The 20,677-nt window shown below is 48.8% G+C and overlaps 8 protein-coding genes across 8 annotated transcripts; 7 read left to right on the plus strand and 1 right to left on the minus strand.

The window, feature by feature from the left end:
* Positions 1-524: 524 nt before the first annotated feature.
* Positions 525-2,319, plus strand: F5B22DRAFT_197637 (uncharacterized protein). The gene is made up of 5 exons (XM_047969564.1): positions 525-753; positions 806-846; positions 913-1,656; positions 1,715-1,920; positions 2,001-2,319. The coding sequence occupies exons 1-5, from the start codon at positions 703-705 to the stop codon at positions 2,099-2,101; spliced, it is 1,143 nt and encodes a 380-aa protein (XP_047830612.1). The 5' UTR covers positions 525-702; the 3' UTR covers positions 2,102-2,319.
* Positions 2,320-2,536: 217 nt separating this feature from the next.
* F5B22DRAFT_636590 (ankyrin repeat-containing domain protein) lies at positions 2,537-3,505 on the minus strand (the record flags this gene model as incomplete). The annotated part of the gene is made up of 2 exons (XM_047977309.1): positions 2,537-3,420; positions 3,475-3,505. The coding sequence occupies 2 exons, from the start codon at positions 3,503-3,505 to the stop codon at positions 2,537-2,539; spliced, it is 915 nt and encodes a 304-aa protein (XP_047830613.1).
* A 472-nt stretch (positions 3,506-3,977) lies between these two features.
* F5B22DRAFT_607972 (mono-functional DNA-alkylating methyl methanesulfonate N-term-domain-containing protein) lies at positions 3,978-7,915 on the plus strand. Its single transcript, XM_047975043.1, has 4 exons — positions 3,978-4,171; positions 4,241-7,292; positions 7,350-7,770; positions 7,827-7,915. Exons 1-3 carry the CDS (start codon positions 4,077-4,079, stop codon positions 7,647-7,649), a joined length of 3,447 nt encoding a protein of 1,148 aa, XP_047830614.1. The 5' UTR covers positions 3,978-4,076; the 3' UTR covers positions 7,650-7,770; positions 7,827-7,915.
* Positions 7,916-8,241: 326 nt separating this feature from the next.
* On the plus strand, positions 8,242-9,367 carry F5B22DRAFT_197748 (ubiquinol-cytochrome c reductase iron-sulfur subunit, mitochondrial). Its single transcript, XM_047969565.1, has 3 exons — positions 8,242-8,630; positions 8,752-8,991; positions 9,095-9,367. The coding sequence occupies exons 1-3, from the start codon at positions 8,354-8,356 to the stop codon at positions 9,274-9,276; spliced, it is 699 nt and encodes a 232-aa protein (XP_047830615.1). The 5' UTR covers positions 8,242-8,353; the 3' UTR covers positions 9,277-9,367.
* A 2,248-nt stretch (positions 9,368-11,615) lies between these two features.
* Positions 11,616-13,330, plus strand: F5B22DRAFT_197752 (uncharacterized protein). The gene is made up of 5 exons (XM_047969566.1): positions 11,616-11,876; positions 11,936-12,174; positions 12,246-12,461; positions 12,526-12,727; positions 12,797-13,330. The coding sequence occupies exons 1-5, from the start codon at positions 11,756-11,758 to the stop codon at positions 13,195-13,197; spliced, it is 1,179 nt and encodes a 392-aa protein (XP_047830616.1). The 5' UTR covers positions 11,616-11,755; the 3' UTR covers positions 13,198-13,330.
* A 354-nt stretch (positions 13,331-13,684) lies between these two features.
* F5B22DRAFT_607983 (uncharacterized protein) lies at positions 13,685-16,300 on the plus strand. Its single transcript, XM_047975044.1, has 4 exons — positions 13,685-14,312; positions 14,371-14,636; positions 14,698-14,816; positions 14,876-16,300. The coding sequence occupies exons 1-4, from the start codon at positions 14,024-14,026 to the stop codon at positions 15,675-15,677; spliced, it is 1,476 nt and encodes a 491-aa protein (XP_047830617.1). The 5' UTR covers positions 13,685-14,023; the 3' UTR covers positions 15,678-16,300.
* Positions 16,301-16,780: 480 nt separating this feature from the next.
* F5B22DRAFT_607986 (metallophosphoesterase-like protein) lies at positions 16,781-18,000 on the plus strand. The gene has a single exon (XM_047975045.1). The coding sequence runs from the start codon at positions 16,860-16,862 to the stop codon at positions 17,745-17,747; it is 888 nt and encodes a 295-aa protein (XP_047830618.1). The 5' UTR covers positions 16,781-16,859; the 3' UTR covers positions 17,748-18,000.
* Positions 18,001-18,401: 401 nt separating this feature from the next.
* Positions 18,402-20,244, plus strand: F5B22DRAFT_646892 (T-complex protein 1; the record flags this gene model as incomplete). The annotated part of the gene is made up of 3 exons (XM_047978789.1): positions 18,402-18,489; positions 18,542-18,627; positions 18,715-20,244. 3 exons carry the CDS (start codon positions 18,402-18,404, stop codon positions 20,242-20,244), a joined length of 1,704 nt encoding a protein of 567 aa, XP_047830619.1.
* Between the last annotated feature and the right edge of the window lie 433 nt (positions 20,245-20,677).

The raw sequence follows: 20,677 nt of genomic DNA on the forward strand, positions 1-20,677 counted from the left end.
CGTGATGGGGATGAACACTAGTTCTTTAAACCGCCGGAAGTAGTTATCAAACATTCATTTCTCATCAAGGTCTGAGTCACAATCCGTGTAATGGTATGGACAATGTACATAGAGTGCCGAAACTCTTTCGAGTATTAGACATGTAAATTTTCTAGATCGGGCCCATCGGACACATTATATGCAACAGTTACTCAGCTTGAATATTCAGAGACCACATGCATCGTTATTATCTGTCAGTACAGTAGCATACAGGCATGTTGGGTGTATAGATACTGTGAAGGCCCAAACTAGCTATTCAATCCCGAAACATACAATAAAGAATCTAATCATATTTATACACATATGATCCAAGTGGATTTTCTTTTAAAATGCCTAGTATCGACCCTTATTTTCCTATCATAGAGAGCTTGAAGAGGTAAACCAAGACCACCTTGCATCTTATTATTAGATGGCCTAAACACCTAAACGAGCTTGTGTTTACCTTATTTTATAAAATGATTGATGAGATTTTGACTCGACAAGCTGAAGGGTGGTCGCAAAATAATCATGTGAATGCCGTTCTAGGCTTCTATCATTATGCATCCCCCGCACGAGCGAGGTTACACGCTATATCAATTATGCCTGATAGGCACGCAACTTCATCATCCTCCCATCCAACATCAGACCTTGGTCCCGTCACACCTATGAAACTGGGTCGGTAAAATGACATCTATCTTGAAAGATGGCATCAAAGTCCAACCAGTACCGGTCAAGGTGAGATTATATCAAAATCGAGAGAGACTGTCATGCTGAGCCCCCTTTGTAGGTGGTGGACCTTTTGCACAAGGTGCAAACACCCACAGAAAGGTCTGTCATATGAGCGAGAAATGCAACAGAAACTACAGACAGACTTACTTACACGGCTAGTGGTAGCGGAAGGAGTGGATCGTCCAGCCTGGAGACGATCGCGATCAAAGAATTTCACTCCAGCCTCAGATCTGTGATAGGCGATACTAGTACCTTCTCACTTCTGCTTTCGGCGGACACTTCACGAAACCCATTTTTCCACAAGGGGTGCGCCTATGTCGTAGATACAGACGAACTCTACGTGACTTCGGACTTGTTGCAATCCACCATAAGCTCTAGGCTACCTGTGATTCTCATCTCGAAATTATCATTCCGTCGCACTACGGAGTCCAGCTCTTCTGGCAGTCTAACAGCCCCAATCACAAGTATAGAATGGATGAAACTTCGGCCCCCAGCCAACATGCCAATGCCTTCTGGTGCTATTCCATACAAGAGAGGTGTACTATACTGTTCGCAAGGCGCCCACGAGGCTTATAGCGGTGGGCTTTTTCACATGCCGCTAGGCAGCCGACCAATTCCAGTTGCTACAAATTACTTCGGTAGAGCCTTCAACTCTGTTCAAAGCGTAATCGAGGGAAAAGACGGTGCACTATGGTTTACGGATTCTTGTGCTGGATTTGAACAAGAAATTCGCCCACTGCCGCAACTGCCAAGTCATGTCTATTGGTTTCATCCAACGACTGGCGAGCTTCGAGTTGTTGCAGATGACCTCAAGAGGCCAGCTGGCATCGCTTTGAGCCCTAGGGAGGATACTTTGTATATTACCGATACCGAAGCCGCGCGACCAGGAAACAAACACGCCTCGAGAAGGTTAGTGTGATTACTCACTCCAGAAGATTGTCTCATGTTAACTGTATGTCTCATGAAGCGCCGCAACCATATACGCGTACGATATCACCCGACGGCCGGGATCCTCGCCCTTCCTAATAAATAGACGTGTATTTGCTTTTGCATTCTCAGGAGTCCCTGCCGCAGTGATTTGCGACCCCACCGGAAACGTTTACGCTGCATGCGCAGATGGAGTGGAAATATTTAACTCAGGAGGCACAGCTCTTGGCTTGATTCAGATACCAGGTGAGCTATCGATTCGAATAACTTCGTGTGCGTGTAATGTATCCTATTGCGTTGCTGACATCGAACCTTTCCATGAATAGGCACTTGCTCTAGCTTATGTTTTGGACGCAAAGGTGAACTATTGGTGTGTGCAGGACAGAGTCTGTGGAGATTACAGCTCGAAGGAACAATTTTCCACTAATTCCAGGCTGTATATTTCTACCAATGTAGAATAATTATGAGAGCTCAGTCTAGCTACGCTATCATGTCCGCTGAGTCAAGTATCTTCACTCTCATCTGCCATGGCATCTTATCTCAATTGCTCCTTACCCCTTGATTGTTCTAGGATTGAATTGATCATGAACTAGTCGCACCAGCTAGCACAGCAGCTTCTATACTCGCGGAGAGCCCTAAGACAATTTGTTAACCCGAAGAATTAAGCTCCGAGGATGTAGAGTTTCGAGCTGGGCTACACCGTAGCCGCCCTCCTTATCCTGTCTCGATGGTGCAAGACTGGAACGGCTGTCCTGGTGGTATGCCTAGGCAGTACAGGTAAAGTCACATGAAGTCGAGGCTAAACCTAGAGTAATATGGGCAGCCTCAGAAAGCACGCCAGCAAGATAGCAGCCTGGCCGTCTTAAAATAATATCGTTCCTCCTTTAGTATTCCCAGAAGCGCCGTGGCTGATTAATATGTCCATAATCTCGTCCTGTCCACATACAGCAGCACTTTGCAATGGTGTCTGATTTCCCCAGCCTGATTGTGCCTCGATGTTAGCGCCTGACTCAATAAGTCGTTTGACGATGTTAGCATGTCCCCTCTCGGCAGCGGCATGCAATGCTGTTCCACCTTTAAAAGAGCTTCCACGAGCATTGACATCTGCCCCTGCTTCAATTAGCCTGTTCACAATTTCAAGGCTGCCGTTCAAGGCAGCGGCTTGAAGAGCCGTGAGCCCTTTGTGCCTCGTTGGCTTCGCGTCCAAGTCCGCTCCCCTATCTAAAAGCAAGTCTACTATATCCCGATGCGAACCTGAAGCGGCAGCTGCCAAAGCAGTAATTCCGGCCGTGGCCCCTGGCGGTGCGTTGACGTTGGCACCAGCATTGAGTAAAAGTTGGACAATTGTCAAGTGACCTGCCTCAGCGGCTGCTTGGAGTGCAGTGCGACCGTGGTACCGCCCAGCAGGAGAGTTGACGTCTGCGCCAGCAACGAGCAGAAACTCGACAAGTGATGCGTGGCCAATGGAACATGCCTGCTGTAGAGCTTTTCTGTTGCCATTGTTCCCGCCTGGAGCATCAACTTGGGCGCCCGCGGAGACCAGTCGATGAACAACATCTTCGCGGCCGAATAGACAAGCCGCTTGGAGTGCCGTATTGCCGTAATAGCCTCGCGGTGGAGCGTTCACGTCGGCACCTTGCAAGATAAGCTCCTCGACGCGTGCTAAGTCGCCGTCTTTCGCTGCTAGCTGAAGAGTGGTCCAACGCTCCTCCTCGTCGTCCCCGTCCCCTTCTTCTTCTTTCTCTTCTACCACTTTGTCTTGTGATGCATCTAAATCGACATTTCGAGTATGCATCCTACCAGGAGGCATTGACGCTAGCTGAGAAGCCATTTCAAGACGAAAGAAGCTTCCGCTAAAAGAAATTCTTGAGGAACGCGCTACTTGTCTGCTGCCACTACAGGTTCCATGTGGGTTCCCAGACAGCAGGATTTACAAATGATTCACTGTTTCTAGAAGATGTGCACATCAGACTTCATGCCGTGTGAATAATTTTTGACAGTTTGATGTCCCATTTCTACGTTCTTATTGCTGATTATCCTTACTATATACATAGTACCCATAGTATAGCAGGTAGATTGTACCGGAGTACATATGTAGGTAATTAGGTTAGTTCATAGGTAGGTAGGTAATTACCTAAGTATCCCCCCTTACCTTACCCCGCCATACAGCTGAACCTGTACTGTAGGTACCTACCGGTGTCTGTACCGGTACTTAATGTTTAGCGCCCCATCCCCTGCCCGAAGTATGTAAAAAGCGGCGTTTGTATGCACTTATCGCCGGCCTATTTCTTATTACATACATCATCGAAGCTTCCTTGCTAGCTAGAGAGCTTGGTCATAATACTCCAAGATTCCGCGGCTTCATAAATTGTCGTCCTACGAACCATGAGAAACAATTGAGGATGGCATACATAGCGCCCATCCATAGGCCAAACAGTGTTCGTCATGCCATACGCCTCAATCTGTTTCCGGATGAGCCAGAGTGCCTGGTTGTAGCGTAAGTCGGCCCTCTGGTTTCCGCCCCGGTCCGGCGTTGAGGGCGGTATACTAAGCATAGCGTGTACAGCAAGGCAAACCGTTTAGAAGTCTGGAAACTTGAAGACACTGGCGCTCTGGCCCATACGGATACTCAGTATGTCAACGGTACCATTTCTATGCTGCAGCGCTTGCGACCGCGAGATGCCGATACAGATCTGCTTTTCGTTGGAACCGACAGGTTCCAATACTTCACTGTCGGCTGGGACCAAGCAAAGGGAAGGCTTGATACAATTGAGATGTTCTATGACATGAACGAGAAGCACATGCGGGATTCGCAGAGCCAGGACAAGTGCATCGTGGACCCAACTGGCCGGTTTATGGTGGTACTACTTTGGGAAGGCGTGATCAATGTTCTCCGCATGCATACTATCAAGAGTAAGAAACAAAATTTGAGCTGGATGGATCAAGTCCGCATATCCGAGCTTTTTATTAAATGCGCGAGCTTTCTTCATGTCGAAACCGGTCACCCCAAGATTGCTTTTCTATATCAGACTCGAACAGAACACCCCGATTGCCATCTCGTTTCATATCGTTTAACGGCCAACGACAATAACACTGAAGTGTCGAGATTCGAGACACGAGATCAGATTGATCGCATGGAAATTGAGGACCCAGGTTCTGCTCTATTGATTCCGGTTTCCAAAGGCGAGGAAGACCACAAGAGATATCTAAGTCGAAATGCTGCCTCTGCACGCGCCCAACTAGGTGGCCTCATCGTCCTTGGCGAGACGAGACTTCTCTACTATGACGACGCCGCCAAAAAGAAAGTCGAGTCAGCTCTTCAAGAAGCATCGATCTTCGTCGCTTGGGCCGAGTATGACGTCTCTCATTATTTTGTTGGTGACGACTATGGTCATCTCTGGATGCTGGAAATCCTCCTTGATGGTGTGGTCGTCACAGGCATGGAAATGAGGAAGATCGGTACGATCTCGCGGCCAAGTTCTTTAGTATATATGGGAAATAGTACCCTTTTTGTCGGTTCCCACTACGGTGACTCACAAGTGTTCAGCGTCAACATTGATCAGGGTACAATAAAGTTGATACAGACTTTGCATAATATTGCCCCAATCCTTGATATGACCATCATGGACATGGGGAATCGAGAAGGCGAGGGTCAGACGTCGAATGAATACTCGTCAGGGCAAGCAAGAATTGTCACTGGGAGTGGTGTACACAAAGATGGTAGCCTACGGAGCGTACGAAGTGGCGTTGGCCTTGACGACATAGGAATACTCGACTCTATGGAGAATGTTCGCTCATTGTTTTCATTAACATCTTACGGTGCGCCAAAGGCGGATACTTTAATTGTCTCACTATTAACAGAGTCGAGAATATTTCTCTTCGGGTCTGCTGGTGATATCGAAGAAGTGGATAACTACAAGGGGATGGTACTCACAGAGCCAACGCTCCTGTCCCAGAATTTATCACATGATCGACTTCTCCAAGTGACACCAAGCGGTGTGCTGCTTATCGATCTGGAGAGTGGCGTAGCAACATCTACCTGGCGGCCTGCTGAAGGAGAAATCACCAATGTATCTGCAAATGATCAGTGGATTCTTCTTTCAGTCGACGGTAGAGTGCTCATTTCTCTCCAGATTGGCCAGGATCTTGTCAAGGTTGAGCAAAACCACCTTGGAGATTCAGATCAAGTTGCCTGTGTTCATCTACCACCACAATACCCTAGTATCGGAGTCGTAGGATTTTGGAAATCTGGATCTATCTCCATCATCGATGTTCAAACCTTGCAGCCTCTACATGGAGAAAGTCTTAGGCGAAAGGATGACAACTCCTCAGTGCCGCGTGACATTGCTCTCGCACAAATTCTGCCGGGAGACAAAGCCGGACCGACTTTATTCGTATCTATGGAGGATGGCTTCGTCATAACCTTCAACGTTTCGAAGGAAGATTTTTCTCTCTCTGGCCGCAAGATGATTGTTCTAGGCATGCGACACGCGCGATTACAGCTTCTTCCTCGAGCTAATGGACTGTATAATATCTTCTCCACAAGCGAGATTCCCAGTCTTATATATGGTTCGGAAGGTAGAATCGTCTACTCAGCTGTGACGGCTGACGATGCGGTTTGTATCTGCCCTTTTGACGCCGAGGCTTTCCCAGACTCTATTGTAGTGGCAACTGAAAGAGAAGTTAAGATATCGACGATAGATACCATGCGCCGTACACACGTCAATCCTCTCCCTATGGGGGAAACAGTTCGGCGAATAGCGTATTCAAGAGCCGAGCGGGTCTTTGGTCTGGGCTGCTTTCAAAGAGAAGTCACGGACAACGAAGAAGTCATCATCAGCTCTTTCAAGCTAGTAGATGAAGTTATATTCAAGCAGCTTGGCAAAGCTGTCATTCTCGACAGCTCCCCTCGGGTTGAGATGGTGGAAGCTGTGATTCGTGCGGACCTGCCGGATTCCTATGGAGGCCGAGCGGAGCGGTTCGTCGTCGGAACCAGCTATTTGGATGATGGGCAAATCATTACTTCGCAAAATGATAAACGAGGTCGAATCTTAGTGCTTGGAATTGATAGTGAAAGAGAGCCATACCTGATTACCAGTCGACAACTCAAGGGTGCCTGCAGGGCTCTCGCGGTTATGGGTGATAATATTGTTGCTGCATTGGCCAAGACAGTCATCGTCTATTCGTACTTGGAAGCGTCTACCACATCTGCCGAGTTGAAGAAAATCGCGTCATATAGACCGGCAACCTACCCGATCGACCTAGTAGTTGAGGGGAATACAATAGCGGTGGCCGATTTAATGAAATCCATGAGCCTTGTTGAATTCACTCCAGCGGCTAACGGGCAGCCAGCGAGGCTTATGGAGGTTTCGAGGCACTACCAATCATTCTGGGCCACGGCAATATGTCACGTCGACGGTGAAACGTGGCTGGAGTCGGATACACAAGGCAATTTAATGATGTTGCGTAGGAATACATCGGGTGCCACGCTAGAGGATCAGCAGAGAATGGATGTCATTAGCGAGATCAACCTTGGAGAGATGGTGAACAAGATGCGCAAGGTTACGGTCGACACAAGTGAGAATGCCATCATCATCCCCAAGGCATTTGTTGGCACGGTAAGCCCCGGTAGCTCTCGTGAGACACAGTCGCTTTTCTTGCTAATTTTCACAAAGGTTGAGGGAGGCGTCTATCTCTTCGGAACGATTTCGGATAACAATCAAGATCTTCTCATGCGATTCCAGAATAAGCTCGCCGACGTAGTAGAGACAACTGGCAACATAGAATTTTCTCGGTATAGGTCATTTAGGAACGAGGAACGGGAGTCAGATGGACCGTTCCGTTTTGTTGACGGTGAATTACTGGAGCAGTTCCTTGACTTTGACGAAAACCAACAAAGAGAAATATGTGAAGGGTTAGGCCCTGACGCAGAAGCTATGAGAAACATGGTGGAAGAGCTGAAACGCATGCATTGATGTGATAAACATATAGGCGCTTTGCAAGGTTGACTATGATTAGGTATGAAGATGATTTAAGGAACGTCAAGCTTTGTTATAGAATCTGCTCGTTGTCCAAACATTTGAGATACCAATAAGACTAAAAGATGTTATTTATGCTTTTCGAGTGTATCGGATCTATCAACGTGGCCTTACATCATATTTGGCTCAGTAGGATCGATTCTAAAGTATATCCTGCGAGAAGGGCAATGGAGCAGATGGTGCTGTTTGTCTTTGACAGTCCTCATAGCCTCAGCCAGTTGTATAATCAAGTGAATCAAGTTGTTCGATACGGACTAGGTACATATATGTACATACTTACTTACCTCTTATAAGTACTTAAGTAAGTAGGTAGGTACTTAATAGGTACCTACATGTGCTTCGTAGATGGCTGCTAGCAGAGGTAGGTACTGCGCTGGGTGGTCAATGCACTGCTGACCTGTGTCCTGGCCAATCAGCGCGGGGCAATTTCCAGCACTCGGGTGAGGCAGGGCGCAGAGGATGCCGGAGGGCTGCGTGCTTAGCGCTAAGCCCAGTCTAGCTGTGCTGTCTGGAAACATGGAAACATACGAAGTACCCGACCCATTTTGCTGGAGCTTGAAAAAAGACCTCAACGTCCATTGCCGATTCCCCGTCCACGACGCCTCGACCCCGACCCATTGCACCTCACCACCCGCACCGCCATGGCTCCTCTCACGATCGCCTCCCGTGCCCTGGCACGCGGAGTCTCGAGATCGGCCGCCTGTCTCAATGCCGCCCGCACGCTTTCCACCTCTGCACCGCTCCAGGATGGCGCTTCCTACTCGAGCCCCTTCAAGGGCGAGTCCAAGACCACCAATATTCCCGACTTCAGCCACTACGTCAACAAGAACAGCACCAAAACAAACCTGCTCTTCTCCTATTTCATGGTCGGGACAATGGGCGCCATCACCGCCGCTGGCGCCAAGTCCACTGTCCAAGGTGTGTAACCGCCGTGCACCCGAAACCTATATCGCTCCGGATCACCAATTGCCCGCTGCACCAGCCATCATCAATTGCGCAACATCTCGAGACGGAAAAGTGCTAATTCAAATCAAACCAGAATTCCTAAAGAACATGTCCGCCTCCGCCGATGTCCTGGCAATGGCCAAGGTCGAAGTTGACCTCAACGCTATCCCCGAAGGCAAGAACGTCATCATCAAGTGGCGAGGAAAGCCCGTCTTTATCCGACACAGGACATCCGGCGAGATCGATGAGGCCAACAAGGTCAACGTTGCCTCGCTACGAGACCCTCAAGCCGATGAGGACCGTGTACAAAAGCCCGAATGGCTAGTCATGTTGGGTATGATAAACTTTATCTTTGATTCGTTTCCGAACAGAATGAACCTCGGTACAATACATCACGAATATCGACTTGTAATACTGACAATGCCCTTCTTATACAGGTGTCTGCACACATCTGGGTTGTGTACCTATTGGCGAGGCTGGTGACTATGGTGGTTGGTTTTGCCCTTGCCATGGCTCTCACTACGATATCTCCGGACGTATAAGGAAAGGTCCTGCTCCTCTTAACCTCGAAATTCCTGCGTATGACTTCCCCGAGGACGGCAAACTTGTGATTGGTTAAACCGCGCTGTACGAATACCACGCTATCAATTTTAAATGGAATAGACAATGGCGAGAAGGGGACATTCGCAACGCACTCTCTAGATTTTTTCCTTGGCATTTGCCAAAGTGTACAAAACAGATTATGTCAAGTGGAACAAAGATCATTGCACCTAATCCTTAAAGAATGTTTTCTATATTACCATGGATTCCGTGTTCCGATATCTGTGGGAGCAATCAAAACATTATGGCGATTACGAACCGAAATTTCAGGGAGCCAGGTAAGACAAGTTGATCGTTCAGCCTCTTCTAAATGAGCGCGAATCTCTGATGGACCTTGAAGATCGGCATTAGTGAATAACGGACAAGTGCCCCTCCTGATATCGGATGGATTAGTCGAAGCACTGCCGGTGTTTGGTACCAGACTTTTGTGCCAAGGTATTAATCCCATCCGGCCCAAGCAATGGGTCAAGCAACTCTGGATCCTTTACAATGTGAAATCTCACCTGCCAAGACCGACACGGCATGTTCGAAACACTCAGTATTAACCCTGTGCAGGATGATCTTCCATGATAGATATGATGCGCTACCAACACATCCCATGGGCGACCAAGTGGTACTCCAATAGAATCCTGTTCATAAACATGAGATTGGAACGGATGCCGAGGTCCTGAGTCTTGGAGCTAACCATCATCTGGTCAACTATGGATAGCAGATTTTCGTTTCGAATCTACATCTGGTAAGCGTGTGATAACCAAAGCGATGTATCTCAGTGCTCAAGCCTGAACTGCAGATATATATATGCACTTATGCATGAAATCAGGTTGAAGGCGGCTTGGTGTTTCTACAATTGCGTCTATTTAGGAATATAGGCAATTCTACAGTTGTCGCGTGTAGGTAATACAGAACAATTGGCCCTTGTTGCAGATGAAATGCTTGCCCTGCCTAGATGTGAGACCGTTTAGCAGTGTAACAGCCTTTGAGTCTCTGGCCGCTGAGTCGAGACGAGATGAGATTGTTGAGCCTTACAGAACGACTGTCGGACCGAGCATCCGCAAAATAAACGCCAGATCTGCCAAGTGAGTAAACCTTGTACTATATACCCTTGTATGAGAGACTGAGAGTAGATATGTAATGGAACCACTACATAGTGTAGTAGGTATGTCCAGTAACAGGGACTTGTATCGAGAATGTGGGCTAGGGGCTTTGGCATATACCTATCCTCACCTAGAAAATACCAGGCCAGGTAGCAGGACATGACTCGGTGGATAGAGCTCGGGAAAAAGCTTAGGTTGGCGATCGCAAGAGGGTACCTAGTGATTATATCGCAGTAGTCGGTAAATAAATCGACATCATCTGTTATTAATAATTGAGGGACCACGTCAAGAGAAGTGAACTCTACTATGTTCAGCATTGATCTAGTCTACTTGGTAAGTAGGTAGGTAGGTAGGGTGGTATTCGGCCAGAATGCCTGCATTGTTGCGGCTCGAACAAACTGCGACACTTGGAGTAGGATGAGCAGTCTCATCCCGGACCTCCTCAGTCTCAAGATCTGGGGCAAGCGCTAGTGAGTCGATGCATTCGACCTAGCGCAAATGATACCCTGCATTCGTCCCAAGGCCAGGATGAACCTTTCCATTACTAACCTAGGTATTTTCTAGTGCGACGGCGCGACGAAGCGGCTGATGAAATCATACCTAGTGACCCTAAACCGCAGAATCGTGTTGAGAGCTTGTGTTGCAAAACGGGAGCGCTAGATATTCACACAGCACGCTGACATATCCCTGTGTTTATTCTCTCACGCAATGAAATGGCTCAGACGCCGGCCGGATCCTTGCCGCTTTCCTCTACTATGTAAGTAAGCTCGCGATGCTGCTAATACTACACTAAGTATCGATATTAAGGTTGCCCCTGACGAAGTTTCCCATCGGCTCGTCGTGCAGCCGATTGGCTCTATGATCATCTCGTGGAATAAACGCTTGGAGACGCCCCTCCACCCATGCTCCCAAGACTCGTTTGGACGAAAAGATCTACCAAACCGGGGATGCTTCGTTATCGCACAGGGCTATCTTCTGTGAGACTCATCTGAAGTTGACCCTGGCAGTTGGGGAGAATCAGACGAGCCACATTGCTATGCCCCTTGGGGACTGAACAGGATAGGGATGCGTCAGGAAGCATGACGCCCTGGTCTAGAACCCCCCACGCTTTAGGCGCGATCATAGATGTTTTGAAGGTGTATATAGAAGGCAAGCTACCTCACGAGATTCTCTACTAGTCTTTCTTTCTCATTTTCATTGTGAACACCTGTGTCTCTCTTTCGAAACACTTACACCCTTTTACATTCTTTCAGTTCTGTGAACTCCTTCGCTTCTCAACGCTCTTTACTTTCCACTAGGCCGGGCCTCTTGCAAGAATATAGTATTTTATACGGATAATAGGGATCTTCTTCGTGTCTTATCGGCATCAAATCTACGGTCGTTATATACAGCCTACCATTCAAGATGAAGTTCACGACTAGTGCTGCTGTGCTGGTGATGGTGGGTGCGGCATCTGCCCGTCCAGACGCCGTGCGATCTTCGCGCAAGGCCCGGAGCTCGGCTAAGTTCCGCCGTGAAGTACCTCGTAAGTCGTAGTGACGGGACGCCGCCTCAAATGTTTTAGATACTAATGCCGTGAAACAGAGGAACACTCGCACGAGCAATTCTTGACCGGGGTCGGGGAGGCTCTTAATTTGAATAATGTCGAAAACATCCAGGACCCCGTCTTTGCCCTCCTTGGAAATGCTGCTGCTGCCGAAGGTGCTGGAGATGTCGAAGACTTGGACTGCCTACAACAGCACGTCGCTGATCAGGCTTTCACGAATGCCAAAGCGGCCGGCGACATTGAAGGCATGACAAATGCTCTCATCTTCCGTGCACTAGTATGTACTTTGATTCCTCGACACAAATGCGTCTCAGATAGTTAAGTTAATGGTTCGCTAACTGCGTACAGGAACGAAACACCGGTTCTGTTGGCCTGGCCTCAGTTCTCTGCACCGAGACCGCCGTCAACCCCGAGATCGCCGCCCTTCAACAACACCAGGACCCAGCCTCTGACGGCGCGGCTGATCTAAACAAGCAAATCACGCTCGACCTAGCCGTTCAACTAGCCGCTATTGGCGCCGACCCTCAGCTTGCTCTCAAGTCTGGCACGTTCGAGCCCGGTGATGTAAGAGAATGGATACCTGCCCGCATTCCATCCCCATGATCGTACTAAATCTGAGGAAACACAGGTCAATGATAACACTGGTGCGGGCAACACTTGTGATGATGCCGATGACCCGACTGGCTGCATCTTCACACAAAACCTCATTGTCGAGGATGCCACGCCCGATGAGATCGATGCTGCTGTTGCAGCAGCTGGCGGCTCTGCTAATGGCGATGCCGGCGCTGGCGATGCTGTTGATGTTGGTGGTGGCGCTAATGCAGGCAATGGTGAGTCTTCGTAACCGTTGATAATAAGAGCGAAATTGGTAGTGTGTGCTCTGCTAACAAACTTGACAGAGTGTATCGACCCTAATGCTGGTATTGCGCCTGGTAACGCTCCTGCCCCTTCCCCTGCTCCTGCTCCTGCTCCCGGTCCTGCCCCTGCCCCCGGCCCTGCAGGAAATGTGAACGTTTTCACAGGTAACATCGGTGCCGGCCCTATCCCCATCGAGAACGACCCCAACAGCGAACGGCCCTTCACCGTCAACGGTGACACATTCCTCAATGCCGGTGCCGCCGTTCAGCGCGCCTGCGACGTGCAGAAGAACCAATGCGCCAACCAAGGAAACAGCGGAGCCGCTGACATCAGTGTCGCCGACTGCGATGCGCAGCAAAAGGAATGCCTGCAAGCCAATGCGAATGTCGCGAAGCGCGGCATCTCCGGGCTCCGAGCCCGCCAGGCCATTAGTCGCGCTTAATCCCTTTATTATTTTCCCACTGGGGCTCCGTACTTATCAGCATCATTGCTGAGCTCACATACACTCCAGATATCGATGCGGAGACTTGGACATGGTCTAATGTCACCTATCCGATTCCGTGAAGGTGACAGGTTTTTATATGGATGTAGTAGCACAGGGTATACCTCCATAGTTTTGATGAATTAGATGAGATTATGATCAGATGGGTTTATCGTATATTGTGAATAAGCAGTCGAGGTTACGTAGTCTTTAACGATTGTTACAACATGTCACGGGAATGTAGAAATGTAATTCTATCCCTCAGGCTCATCTTTGCTCACAATTGCAGTTGGAAAGAAATATGTAATAGGGAGCTAGACGATATTGATGGCATTATTTAATTAAACCACTTTAGTAGGAGCTGATGTGAGTCAAATCATCTGATCGCAACTACAAATGGTTCCATTAGTCGGTAGCTTTGGTTTGGCCAGGTCCAAGTTGGTAGTTAGAGAAGTCTTATTGTATTGTGGAACTCATCATGACAAGGCTCTTCGTTTTATAGGCGTGGATTGTTCAATTGTTGAATTCCACTGTTACACGGGGGCACCTTGAAATAAAGGGGTAAATGACTGGATCGGTCGTTGCTCAAATAACCGATTAGTCAGCACTACCACCTTTGCCGTCAGCTACCTAATCTTCAATCATATGCACCGACAATGGTACAAATGGTCGCTACTCTAGATTCGACAATATGACACGGTGTTAACAGCATTTATGTTGACGACACGCTCGTAACATGGCCCTAAGTTAAGCTGTCATACTGGCCGATGAATCCAAGTAAGCGATAATGCCAGAGTTCGAGTTTGTTCACGTGGGTCGGCCCGGTGATGAGAAGAAGCAATCTACAAAGATTCGCCGCCATGTGATGAAGGACATAGGCAGGTCTCGGCGAAAACCAAAATTATGTAGCAAAATGGCTACAGTAAAGCCTGTGCCAATGGGAACTGCTCCTAGTTCCGATAGCGAGTGTCAGGTTGAGCGGACTTTGGTGCCAAGCCCGCTGAATGAGTCTAGATTGAAGAGCATCGTGTTTCCAACCGATATGGATGAGGAGCGGCGAAATCTAGCGAGGTACGGTAAGTTATCTCGTAACTCCGCGCAATATCAGACCTATACTAGCTAACATTGAGGCAGTGTTCGCAGAAGCACGCAGTTCATATATCCCCTTTCTCCTCCCCTGGCTGTCCATCGGGTTAGCTGATGCAGCCGCATGGTACATCACACTCGCCAGCACTAGAAATCTAAAGCTGGGAAAGGCAAACCTCAAACTCGGTACTGATACCGAAACCATGAAATGGTACACTTTGTCTTTGCAGTCAGTTTCAAAACGTTTGGCAGACCCGAGTGAGAGAGGTAAAGAGGGGCTGCTAGGTGCTATTACCGGCATCATATGCTATGAAGTACGTCTCTCTGAAATTCTTTGAAAGTTCAGAGGAACTCGTTTCTGATTCCTCCAATTAGACCTCAACTGGCAACTTTTCGCGGCAGGCAATCCATTTACAAGGTCTCAAGCAACTTATCGATGACATGGGAGGGATCAATACGATCACGAACCCCATGCTTCGACTCATCATATCATGGTAAATACAACCTCCTTCAGCGATGCGATATGATAACTCAATGATTTACGGCATTACAGGTATGACCTCACTGGAGCAGCTTATCGCAACACTCTTCCTCTTTTCGAAGTACCCAAGGGCTCGATTACTGAGATCGACACGAGGAACGACAGCATATACTTCAAAATGCTGCTAGATTCTTGGGATAGACACTGTCCTTACCTCGGCGATATCCAGGGCGCTTTGCTAGCAACGGCGGCTGTCGCTAGCTACGTCAATATGCGATGCCGGGATGCCAGTTTCTGGAAGGAGGATACGACGGCAGCACAACTTATAATTCCAGCTCTCCATGCTGTTCTTAGCCTCGAGGGCCGTTTGCTCCCCAGTGACCCGTCTGACCCGACGTTTTCGGGCATCGCGGCGCGAGAGGCCTTTAGGAGGAGTTCGCTCATCTTCCTCGCGTCGCTCAAGGTCAAGTTTGGCGTGGCGAGTGCGGAACTGAACCGACATCTCAAGGATTTCCAGGAAATATCACGAATTCCACACGTGGACTGGACCGTTGTCCCCGAGCTCAATCTCTGGGCCCACGCAATCGTAGCCTTGGAAGCTGAAGGCGAGCAGCGGAGTTGGCATGTCTCAGTGATCGTTAATATGATGGAGGGTGCGGGCTTCACGTCCAGTCAGCAAGCTATGGATGTAGTTAGGGGCATTATCTGGATCGAAGCTCTGTTTGTGGACAAAGTCGAGTCGCTCTGCCGCGATCTTGATAGTCTGTTAGCTCCCAGAACAGTTCACCAGTCGTCGATGATACCTATAGATCCTCAACTTGTTGACAGTTTTGAGCACCTCCAGCCGCGAGACCCTGGAATGGGACACCTTTGAGTGGTCAACAATAGCCCGTGCTGCATCTTGAATTGTACAAACTAATTTACTCTTGGCATCCATCACGTCGGCATTCTTTAGTCCTTCTGAATCCTTATTTCTACTTCGGCCTTCTTGATGTGATGAGCCTGCCATAGGGTCATTGTTGGAGTTCAAGGGGCACCTAGTATGGGTTCTATTTGACAATACTTATCTTAGTTAAGGTCACACAAGGTCACTATAAGAATGGCAGATGACTGAATGAAGCTATTCCCATCACAACAATCTGCCAGGACTGCAAAGGTCCTTGACCATCCAATTCCTTCCTAGTCGCAGTGGCTTGACTTTGACTCCATACAATTAGACTGTCTGTCCTGAGCGCCTAGGTGAAATTGGTCTGTTTCACGAAGCAAGGACTGTACTGTATAACCTCACTTTCCATAATTGACTGCATGTGTCATGTATGTAATTAAGAGGACCTTTGCGCTGCATGCGTCCGTAGCTGTGTGCGCGTGTAAAAATTACGACGCGAGGAACATATGAGTTGCGAAACTACATTGCATCATATATCTTTAATATAAATGCGGGAAACCAACAGTGAATGATGCTTCGCTCTTCAGCTGTGGAGTTCCTACAGTCACGGCCTTCTACCTTCTAGATATGATCATTCAAGCTTTAGGACTCCGGTGTATAACTTTATAATATATGAGATACTTAAGCGTTTAAACCCAATTTACATCCTATAACCATCATTATTAGGTAGCTGAGATTCGGCTCCAATCCGTTCAAGCCCAATATTGTAGACAGAGAAAAGGTGCTGTGGTGCTGTTTTGGCTGTCTCAATCTCTCAGTTTCTGATGAAATTCCAACATGGCTGATTGGCGTTCCCTCCTATTTGGGTCCAATGCAGGTCGTGCAACTTTGCTCATCCATCATAGGCAATCTAATTCAAGTGCGTGAAACAAGTCCTTCAAGCCCTCAATCGTAGTCTAGCTGAAGTAGAAAATAAGGATGAAGCAACCGCTGGAACGATATGTTCACTAAAGCGGATTGGCTGGTAGATACAGGACCGGTAATACCTGCCAAACGTCCGTAGGATCCACCCATCTCACTCATCCTTAGAAATCTGCCACAAATTCACCCCTCTCTCATCTTTATCTATACCATTCCAGACCCACCGTTGTTGCAAGTGGCGCCCTCATTATGAAGCTTTACGCCCTCGGAGATATTCACCTCGGCTACGAGTTCAATAAGACAGCGCTTGGAGATCTACTGCCGCACCCGGAGGACGGACTTATACTCTGTGGAGATGTGGGCGAGAAGCCCGAACATCTAGAGCTCGCCTTCGGCGTAGCTAAGAATATGTTTAAGGAGGTATTTTGGTGTCCCGGGAATCATGAGCTGTACACAATGCCACCTCGCAAGGAGCCCCGGGGCGAGAAGAAATACGAGGAGTGTGTCGAGGTAGCTCGTAGATTCGGCGTCCACACGCCCGAGGACGACTTCTTCCTCTGGGAGGGTGAAGGCGGGCCTGCCATCATCGCGCCCATTTTCACGCTCTACGACTACAGCTTCAGGCCGGCCGATGTGCCGCGCGAGAGGGCACTCAAGTGGGCCGAGGAGGCCGACATAGTCGCCACCGACGAGTTCATCCTACATCCAGACCCGCACAAATCGCGGGATGACTGGTGCAGGGTGTTAGTGCCGAAAGCAGAGAAGAAGCTCGAGGAGGCGGTAGCCCGGCATCCCGGGGTCCCGCTCATCATCGCCAACCACTGGCCGTTGCGCCACGATCTCGTATTCCTGCCGAGGATACCGCGCTTTAGCCTCTGGTGTGGCACTACACTCACCGAAGACTGGCACAAACGTTTCAACGCCAAGGTGGTTGTATCGGGACATCTACATCTCCGTCGTACGGACTGGAAGGACGGTGTCCGTTTCGAGGAGTGCAGCTTAGGCTATCCAAAACAGTGGGAAGATGCGCGGAATGTCTCGGGCAAGAACATAAACCATATGCTGCGTGAGATCTTGCCTGGGCCGGAGCCACCGGAGTCCGGAAACGCAGAGACGGAATGGCGGCGGTTTGGTTAATGATAATTCACCTTACTTGGCCTGTTGTTGGTAGAGCTGGATCTAGTCTTTCTACGAACCCTGATTTCATGTTGACTCGGGTGGACCTCAGTGGTCCCCGCTTCACGCAGCGGGTCTATTTCATTCTATTATAGATGCAAAGAATTATGAAGCAGCAATATTATCTACATATGATGATGATGTTGTCAAGATGATTTTCGATTCAACTTTACTTAGAATTGCATTTTGTTACCTTTGCTTGAGGTTAAGTGCCTACTACATACATAACCGGTACATTAAGTAGGTCGGAGGGAGGTACGTACAGATGTCCATGCAAGTACCTACCTAACTCTTCTATCTAGGTACCTAGGTACCTAGGTAAGCTGGTGGGGTCATATCGGCTCGCAAGCCACAATCTCGCAACAATGGAGGGGCATTTGTGGCTGATGCACAATTACAGAGAGCACCGGGGCTGGGGTTCACCAAGCCAGGAGAAAAGTTCCTGCCAGGAGCTGTCGACAGCTAGGCCAGTCAACAAACCGGCCTCACGGCAGCCTAAATCACACTCGCACTCACACTTGTACTCACGAGGAAATTATAGTCTTCTGTTACGCTAGGGTCAATACTTACGTACCTGCTGTGAAGAACCTCGAAAATCGCCATTATAACCGAGCCATGACTTCTATGTTTGAACAGGGTGGGGATGGGCACCTGTTCCTAGGTGGGCAGAAGATTTCGGGTGCCGATATCAGGGACCAAAATGGTGAGGGCATATCCAATACAAATGCTCATAGTAGTGCTCACACGATGTATAGTATTGGCTACACAAGCCATTGCAAATGTCGTGAGGACATCTTTCGGTCCGAGCGGGTTGGATAAGATGATGGTGGACGATATTGGTGTACGTTCATTCAACATTCAGCTTCGAACCCTAACCGAACAGCTAGACAGCCCTAATTCTTTGTTCGTGTTATCTGACCTGCCTTAGGATGTCACAGTTACGAACGATGGAGCAACTATCCTCAGTTTATTAGACGTTGAACACCCTGCTGGCAAGATCCTAGTCGACCTCGCACAACAACAGGACAAGGAGGTGGGAGACGGCACAACATCCGTAGTCCTAATAGCGGCCGAGCTTCTACGACGGGCGAACGAGCTGATGCGAAACAAAATACACCCAACTACTATCATAACTGGATATCGTCTGGCGCTGAGGGAGGCGGTTAAATACATGAACGAAAATGTGAGCACGAAAGTGGAAAATCTGGGACGGGAATCCCTTCTCAGCATTGCGAAAACATCCATGTCTAGCAAGATCATTGGTGCCGACTCCGACTTCTTTGCGAATATGGTAGTCGATGCAATGCAGGCCGTGAAGACGACCAATAACCGCAGCGAAGTCAAATACCCAGTCAAGGCCGTCAACATACTAAAAGCTCACGGCAAGGGAGTGCTTGAGTCGGTTCTCGTCAAGGGTTATGCTTTGAACTGCACTGTTGCTTCACAAGCTATGGTTACGAGGATACAAGATGCCAAGATTGCCGTGTTCGACATGAATTTCCAAAAAGAACGAATGAAGTTGGGTGTGCAAATCACCGTAGACGACCCAAAACAATTAGAGCAAATTCGTGCAAGGGAGTCGGGCATGGTCATCGAGCGAATTGAGATGATCTTGAAGGCTGGCGCTAATGTGATCCTTACAACCAAGGGTATCGATGATATGTGTTTGAAGCTTTTCATCGAGCGAGGCGCCATGGCTGTCCGGCGGTGCAAGAAAGAAGACTTGAGACGAATTGCGAAGGCTACGGGCGCGACATTGCTCAGCACTTTATCAGATTTGAATGGCGACGAAAAGTTTGAGGCTTCTTACCTAGGTTATGCCGAAGAAGTCGTCCAAGAGCGAGTCTCGGACGATGAATGCATCATGGTCAAGGGAACAAAGTCACATTCATCTGCATCTATCCTTCTTCGTGGGCCTAACGACTTTACTCTAGACGAGATGGAGCGATCTGTTCACGACTCCCTCTGTGCTGTCAAGCGTACGCTAGAAAGCGGCAGCATCGTACCTGGAGGCGGTGCCGTGGAAACGGCTCTGCACATTTATCTGGAGGAATTTGCCGGCACAGTTGGATCGAGGGAACAGCTAGCCATCGGCGAATTCGCCCAGTCCCTCCTCGTCATCCCCAAGACCCTCGCGGTGAACGCTGCCAAAGATGCGAGCGATCTTACAGCTCAGCTCCGGTCACGACATGCCCTATCTCAGCGTGTACAGGAGGGTGACGGAAACGAGGATGAAAAGACATTAGCACGAAAGAAGAACTACAAAAATTACGGTCTAGACCTCACGAAGGGCAAGGTAGTAGATGAGATCAAGGCTGGCGTGCTAGAACCGAGCATTAGCAAGGTTCGGCAGTTGAAGAGTGCGGTCGAGGCATGCATCAGCATCATGCGCATTGACACACTGATCAAGTTAGATCCGGAAGAGCAGGGAGAGCCGGATGACGGTCACGGGCATTGATAGGAAAACGGCGGATCGGGTCGGCTTGCTTAGATACTGTATGGCATCCCACGCGGTGGACCAGATACGCGAGATACGGTATCTAATCTTGTAGAAAATACAGGCTCGACTGAGGAGTAAAGAAAGAGAAAACAAACGAATGAGCCAGAACGGATCAATGATTGGTTTAACTTGATCAACCCCCATCCTCTGCGTTGAAAGAGCATGGAAGCGTAGATCTGAGCCGGCTTGCATCGGCATGGCCCACAGTTTTTATTCCACATCTTGAACAGCTTCTTGGTCCCGTGAACGCCGGGGTACGACAGCCAAGGATAAGCGCCCGCCAAATAAGCGCAAATGTCTGCATGATTCACGACGTTGCTTAAGCCCTAGCCCAATGTGCTGAGTCTCGCATCGTGCCGGCAGGCTGTCGTCATTGTTGCAACGGCATTAC

The sequence above is a fragment of the Xylaria bambusicola genome, assembly GCF_022495145.1.
Source record: "Xylaria bambusicola strain CBS 139988 unplaced genomic scaffold F5B22scaffold_22, whole genome shotgun sequence".
Taxonomy (NCBI): domain Eukaryota; kingdom Fungi; phylum Ascomycota; class Sordariomycetes; order Xylariales; family Xylariaceae; genus Xylaria; species Xylaria bambusicola.

What these genes read in the sequence shown, in the direction of transcription:
- F5B22DRAFT_197752 (XM_047969566.1), top strand. Translation starts at nt 11,756, where the DNA reads ATGAAGTTCACGACTAGTGCTGCTGTGCTGGTGATGGTGGGTGCGGCA. An exon ending in GTTCCGCCGTGAAGTACCTC is followed by an intron (nt 11,877 to 11,935) that starts GTAAGTCGTAGT and finishes GCCGTGAAACAG; the next exon opens with AGGAACACTCGCACGAGCAA. An exon ending in GCACGTTCGAGCCCGGTGAT is followed by an intron (nt 12,462 to 12,525) that starts GTAAGAGAATGG and finishes GAGGAAACACAG; the next exon opens with GTCAATGATAACACTGGTGC.
- F5B22DRAFT_197748 (XM_047969565.1), top strand. Translation starts at nt 8,354, where the DNA reads ATGGCTCCTCTCACGATCGCCTCCCGTGCCCTGGCACGCGGAGTCTCG. An exon ending in CGCCAAGTCCACTGTCCAAG is followed by an intron (nt 8,631 to 8,751) that starts GTGTGTAACCGC and finishes AAATCAAACCAG; the next exon opens with AATTCCTAAAGAACATGTCC. An exon ending in CGAATGGCTAGTCATGTTGG is followed by an intron (nt 8,992 to 9,094) that starts GTATGATAAACT and finishes CTTCTTATACAG; the next exon opens with GTGTCTGCACACATCTGGGT.
- F5B22DRAFT_197637 (XM_047969564.1), top strand. Translation starts at nt 703, where the DNA reads ATGACATCTATCTTGAAAGATGGCATCAAAGTCCAACCAGTACCGGTC. An exon ending in GTGCAAACACCCACAGAAAG is followed by an intron (nt 847 to 912) that starts GTCTGTCATATG and finishes GGCTAGTGGTAG; the next exon opens with CGGAAGGAGTGGATCGTCCA. An exon ending in TGGCTTGATTCAGATACCAG is followed by an intron (nt 1,921 to 2,000) that starts GTGAGCTATCGA and finishes TTCCATGAATAG; the next exon opens with GCACTTGCTCTAGCTTATGT.
- F5B22DRAFT_607983 (XM_047975044.1), top strand. Translation starts at nt 14,024, where the DNA reads ATGCCAGAGTTCGAGTTTGTTCACGTGGGTCGGCCCGGTGATGAGAAG. An exon ending in GCGAAATCTAGCGAGGTACG is followed by an intron (nt 14,313 to 14,370) that starts GTAAGTTATCTC and finishes ACATTGAGGCAG; the next exon opens with TGTTCGCAGAAGCACGCAGT. An exon ending in CCGGCATCATATGCTATGAA is followed by an intron (nt 14,637 to 14,697) that starts GTACGTCTCTCT and finishes TCCTCCAATTAG; the next exon opens with ACCTCAACTGGCAACTTTTC.
- F5B22DRAFT_607972 (XM_047975043.1), top strand. Translation starts at nt 4,077, where the DNA reads ATGGCATACATAGCGCCCATCCATAGGCCAAACAGTGTTCGTCATGCC. An exon ending in CCAGAGTGCCTGGTTGTAGC is followed by an intron (nt 4,172 to 4,240) that starts GTAAGTCGGCCC and finishes TAGCGTGTACAG; the next exon opens with CAAGGCAAACCGTTTAGAAG. An exon ending in CCAAGGCATTTGTTGGCACG is followed by an intron (nt 7,293 to 7,349) that starts GTAAGCCCCGGT and finishes ATTTTCACAAAG; the next exon opens with GTTGAGGGAGGCGTCTATCT.
- F5B22DRAFT_607986 (XM_047975045.1), top strand. Translation starts at nt 16,860, where the DNA reads ATGAAGCTTTACGCCCTCGGAGATATTCACCTCGGCTACGAGTTCAAT.